Below are 5,305 nucleotides of genomic sequence, written 5' to 3'. Positions count from 1 at the left end.
CTCTCTTAGTCGCTGAGCTACTTCAACAGGAAGAGGGACAGTGTCTTCCTCAGGCTTACGAGCCTTACTTTTCTTGGGCTTTGGGTCCTCGGAGGTCGAGACCATTTTTCTCTTTTTGTCCTTCACCGGTTTCGGGGCAGGAACCTCCTCCCCCCCGGACGGGGGCCTCATGACAGTATCTTGTCCGAGGCCTGTATGAAAGGAAATCAAGTGAGCATGAAAAAAAACATTTTAGTGAAAAACCGTCAGATACATAAAAATGGGCTTACCATGATTTTTGGCTTCCCATCGGCCCCTTGCCAAATCGCTCCATGAGCGCTCATCGTACGAAGAGGTCGAAGCCAAGTCCCGAACGCAGCTCTCGAGGTTAGGAATTGCACCAGCCATCCAAGAGACCGCTACATCGTAGAAAGGGATGTCGATGAGAAGAAGCAAAGGAAACAAAAAAAATAAATGGAAGCTATAGGTGGGATTGTACTTACGGTTCATATTCCATTTCTCAGGAAATGGCAGCTTCTCAGTCGGGATCAGGTTGGAAGTCTTCACTCGAACGAACTGGCATATCCATCCTCGATCCTTTTCCTCATCTATGCTCAAGAACAACACCTTGGTAGCCCGACGCTGAAGTCTTATTAACACGCCTCGATAAAGACGGGAGCTGTACAACCTGATGAGGTGGTCGAAGGTGAAAAGCATCCCCTCAACTTTGCTCGCGAAGAATCAGAGCAGAATAACAATCAGCCAAAAAGAAGGATGGATTTGACCTAGGGTTATTTGGTATTAACGGCAAAAATCGATGATGACGGGATCGACAGGGCCCAGCGTGAAAGGGTAAGTGTAAACATAGAGACCCTTTCATATGGGTAGTGATGTCTTCTTCATAGGCCGGAATCACCACCTCTTTATCTTCCCAATGGCAGTCTTTCTTCACCTGCTCAAGGTCACCCTCAGTTATCGAGCATATGTATCTCGACATTGGCTCACATCGACGAGGGACCGACGAAGTTTTCTCGACTTTGAAGTCGAAAGTGAGCACACACCCCCCCCCCCCACCAGGAACACACTCCTCAGGGCGCGGCTCCACCGATGTTTTATCGTCGGCCGGCCACGATGAAGAAGCGTTTCCCTTTTTACGTACAGTTTTTGACGTTTTTGCATTTTAGTGTGAGTTTAAAGAAAGAAGGGAGATGACATGACTTGGTGTTTGAAAGGGGATTAGCAACAAACCGCGGGGATTTTGAAGAAAGGAAGAACTAAAGAGATGTAAAAAGCTCAAGAAATTAGAAGAAAGTGAAAGTAAAGATTGAATCAATGAGAAAAGGGGGGCTATTTAAGGGATTCATGGCGACGGTTCAAAATGCACTGGTGGCCGACCACCAACTGACGCTTATTAATGACTTTGGGAACTGTACCGACGGGACGTTTCGGTCGCTTCCGTCGCTTACGTCACGAGGATGACATCATGACAGGTCGAGTTACAAAATCGAAGGCCTAATTTGTTTCTTCTCATTACACTCCAAGAAACGAGGGGACTATCTGTATACGGTTAAACCGTGCCTACCCGATTTTACTATTTGATCGAGATCAGGGAGTTGCATCGAAGGTCTCCCTCGTAGTGGATCAGACCAGAGCACGAAGACAAGGTACCGAGTTCGAGAATCGAGGTGCCTGTCGAGTTCGAGGCCAGTAGCGATCGAGACCAGATAGGGCAGACTTTGAGCAAAGAGCAATAACAGAAAAGCGAGATATCCGTGACCGGTCGAAGATCGTGGTGGAAATCCCGAAAAAGATCAAATCAAGGGCAGTTGTTTAGGCTAATCATGGGATTTACTTCCGTGATTAAAATTCTACCATAGATAGGATTCCTCTACTATATAAAGAGGGTTCTAATCATTTTGTAGACACCTTACACTCTGAGATATCAAAGCAATATAACGCCTTTTCTTTAGTTCATATACTTGTTCATCAGCTTGTTATATTTTAACGGTTCTTGCGCAAATCAGCTCGATGGCTGAATTTCGTTCGAACACTGGTTTGCTTTATCCTATTGTTGAGTTCTATTACTCCCTCCGTTCCAGTTTATGTGAACCTATTTCCTTTGTGGTCCGTTCACAAAAGAATGAACCCTTTCTAAATTTGAAAACAATTTAGCTTACACTTACAATTCTACCCTTAATGAGAAGCTTTTATAACCACACAAATACTCTGGACCCCATTTTAACTCATTTAGGACCACAAATTCCAAAAGTCTTCATTTTTTCTTAAACTTCGTGCACAGTCAAACAGGTTCACATAAATTGGAACGGAGGGAGTACTAGTCTTTACATTTATCAATTGGTATTAGGTGAAATCACGTGTCCTTGAAATCACATTATAAGTTTAATTGTTATCCAATTTTAAGGGTAAACAATTATAAACCTTAACTTTCCTAACCATTATCACCACTTCACCGGTCTTTAGTTAAGGCACATAAAATGATAATTTTATAACACGTGAAACCATAGCATAAACAATAATGAAGAGACAAGCTCTTATTTTTCTGAAGTGTCGTACTCATGACATAAATATTGGGGCCGTGTTATTCAACATACATATTTACTGCATTGTCTTCTCTAATACTCAATACTACTAGACTCAGACCACAACATCAGAGCAACGTTGACCCGTATCATTTGTCTTTCCTGCCCCTGATTAAATTCACAGAATAATCACAAATCTATAAAATGTGGGCTCAGGCCCATAAAGCCCAATAAATGATGAATTAAATTACAGCGACATCAGGAATGGATTCAGTATCAGCAACGGGCAAATTCTCGCCGGATATGGACAGTTTCTCATCGGACTTGGACTTCTTACAGTTGTCTCTAATGGCCGTCAGCTCATAAGGCGACGCATCAGCAGCAAGCCACTGTTCCACTTCGAAATTCTGTTGGTTGCATGCTTTATGGACTCCGGTGACGGTGACCTCCACGTAGTTACAGTACCAACCGTGGCCTTTGCCTGTTCCGTCGGAAGTCAAGTTCATTTTGCAGACAGGCCCAGTCAAACATGGGCCTCGTCCACTGAAGATGTCCAAGTTTCCTCTCTCGAAATAGTCGTAATTTGGGCCCATAAGCCCACCCCAAGCCTCGAGATTCTTAATTCTAATACCGTACCCGTTTGCATCGTAGAGAGTCAAACTGATGATCGAATCGGTTCCACCCTTTATTATTGAACTCGTCCGGACGTAAACTGTGTATACACAATCTGGTTCCTGCATTTTGTTTCCATCCCAGAAAAATTAATAAATCATGGATTTCCAAAAAACAAAGATAAAGAAAAAAGGAATGAGAAATATGGATTGGATGATAGGGGTTATTCCAGAGGTACAACCTACAAGTCAGGAGTTCTAATTTCCTAGGAGTCAGGAGTATAAAAATTAAAGAAATTTACATTTTAATTGTAGTTTAACCTATTAATCCTATAAGTTATAACAAGTTATTTATCATTTATTTTAGACTAGATTATGAACAATACATATTAAATAGAATTACTAGCAATTATATTTTAAGTAATCCAATGGTGTAAATATTATCTAGATCATTAATGCATAAAACTTAAACTCGAGTGAGAATTACTGAGGGCGGCTTACGGATCCAGAAATAGAGGAGACGGAGATGGAGAAGAAGAGGATGAAAAGATGGAACCAAAACTGGTTGACTTGAGCTGTTACTCCCATGGCTCTTCAGCTTTCTCTTTCCTTTTTTTCTGGTATTCTCTCTAGAATGTGGTAGTAGTAGTAGTATCAACAGTATACTAGTTTGATATATATATATATATATATATATATATAGATCACATCAAGTTTTAATTAAGGGACCATATTAAATTGGAAGTTGACAAATATTCGTACCATTGTATTATTTTATTACACAATTCTTCTCAATAAGCAAGGTACCTCGCATATTCGCAGCACATTACACATGGTAGCACTATACAGTTTACAGTGTTTACATGTTAGAAAATAGCTCGAGTTATCTTGGATTCATCCATATGAATCATGCCTAAATAAATTTGCAATATAGAATAGATGATTAAATTATTGCTTTTAGCTAATAATCCTTCTTTCTGACTCCTGAGTAACAAATCAAATTCATATATAGGATACTTCTAAACATGTTAAACGTTCTTCCATGTTTTACATGATAATACAAATAACGATTATCTGAAAATTTTCTTTAATTTTTAACTGAATTCTCTTCTTTTGCATTTTCAGTAAAAGAATTTCAAGCATTTTATATGCTTTTTGTTTTGGAATGTCTTAAATATTTGACATATTCCAATATTTTAATAATCCATATTTTTTTTAAAAAGAAGAAGATATTTTTATCTTTAACTAATAGCTTGTTTGGATGGTTGTTCCCCGTTGTATCGTACTGTATTGTTATCCCAAAATAATATTTGTTTTGATTGTTCCATTAAAATTGATTGTATTGTATTGTTAAATTCATTGTTTCGGAACAATAAAAAGTCCCCTTTTTTAAACAACGGATTTGGTGTGGTGGGATTGTTTTTTCTTTTCAATTATGCCCTAACTTATTACTCCACAATTTTATTTTACCCGTTACCTTTTTTTCTCTTTTAACTCCAAATCTCCAACCTATAACCTACTTTGTTTTTTTCCAGAACTTCTGCCGCAACGTTAAAGGTGTTTTGCCGCCTTCTGTTTTATTTTTTTCTCCTAATTTGCTTTTAACTCAATTCTAATTAGCTGTGCTCCTTTGTTTTGCCTTCTTCTGTCTCGCTCCTTTGTTCTGCTTTCTTAAGGTGTTTTGCCTTCTTCTGTTTTATTTTTTAAAATTATTTTTATGCATAAATTTAATATTTAAACAATTGAAGGTATTTTAGTCAACTTATTAGTTACAGTACAGTACGATACAATCAAATCAAACAGCAAAATATTACTTAACAATAACAAGCAATACGATCTATCCAAACATTGTATTTATAAGACGATACGATACAACACGATACAATGCAATACAATACGATACAATACATTACAATACATTATAAAACGATGGGGAACAATGATCCAAACAGAGTGTAAAGAAAAGAAAAAGAAAAAGAACTAAAGGTTAAGAGAAAAGAAAAAGTTAAACGTATAAAAGGGAATAGAGAACCACAAATTTGCAGCGTAACAAAGCAAAAACTCAGAAGCAGAAGAAAAAGAAACGCAATAAGAGAAAACAAAAAAAGAAAGGGAGAAAAAGAGAGTAAAAGAGAGGAGAAAAATAGGGACTTTCGACCCAAATAATTAACGTAA

General features: G+C 38.2%; 1 protein-coding gene across 1 annotated transcript; it reads right to left on the bottom strand.

The window, feature by feature from the left end:
• Positions 1 to 2,501: 2,501 nt before the first annotated feature.
• LOC109216296 (PLAT domain-containing protein 3-like) lies at positions 2,502 to 3,796 on the bottom strand. Its single transcript, XM_019380439.1, has 2 exons — positions 3,632 to 3,796; positions 2,502 to 3,253 (listed from the first exon to the last, which is right to left on the bottom strand). Exons 1-2 carry the CDS (start codon positions 3,716 to 3,718, stop codon positions 2,762 to 2,764), a joined length of 579 nt encoding a protein of 192 aa, XP_019235984.1. The 5' UTR covers positions 3,719 to 3,796; the 3' UTR covers positions 2,502 to 2,761.
• Between the last annotated feature and the right edge of the window lie 1,509 nt (positions 3,797 to 5,305).

The sequence above is a fragment of the Nicotiana attenuata genome, unplaced genomic scaffold, assembly GCF_001879085.1.
Source record: "Nicotiana attenuata strain UT unplaced genomic scaffold, NIATTr2, whole genome shotgun sequence".
NCBI classification, from domain to species: domain Eukaryota; kingdom Viridiplantae; phylum Streptophyta; class Magnoliopsida; order Solanales; family Solanaceae; genus Nicotiana; species Nicotiana attenuata.
The sequence above is the reverse complement of the archived record's forward strand: the minus strand, read 5'-3'. Positions and strand labels throughout refer to the sequence as shown.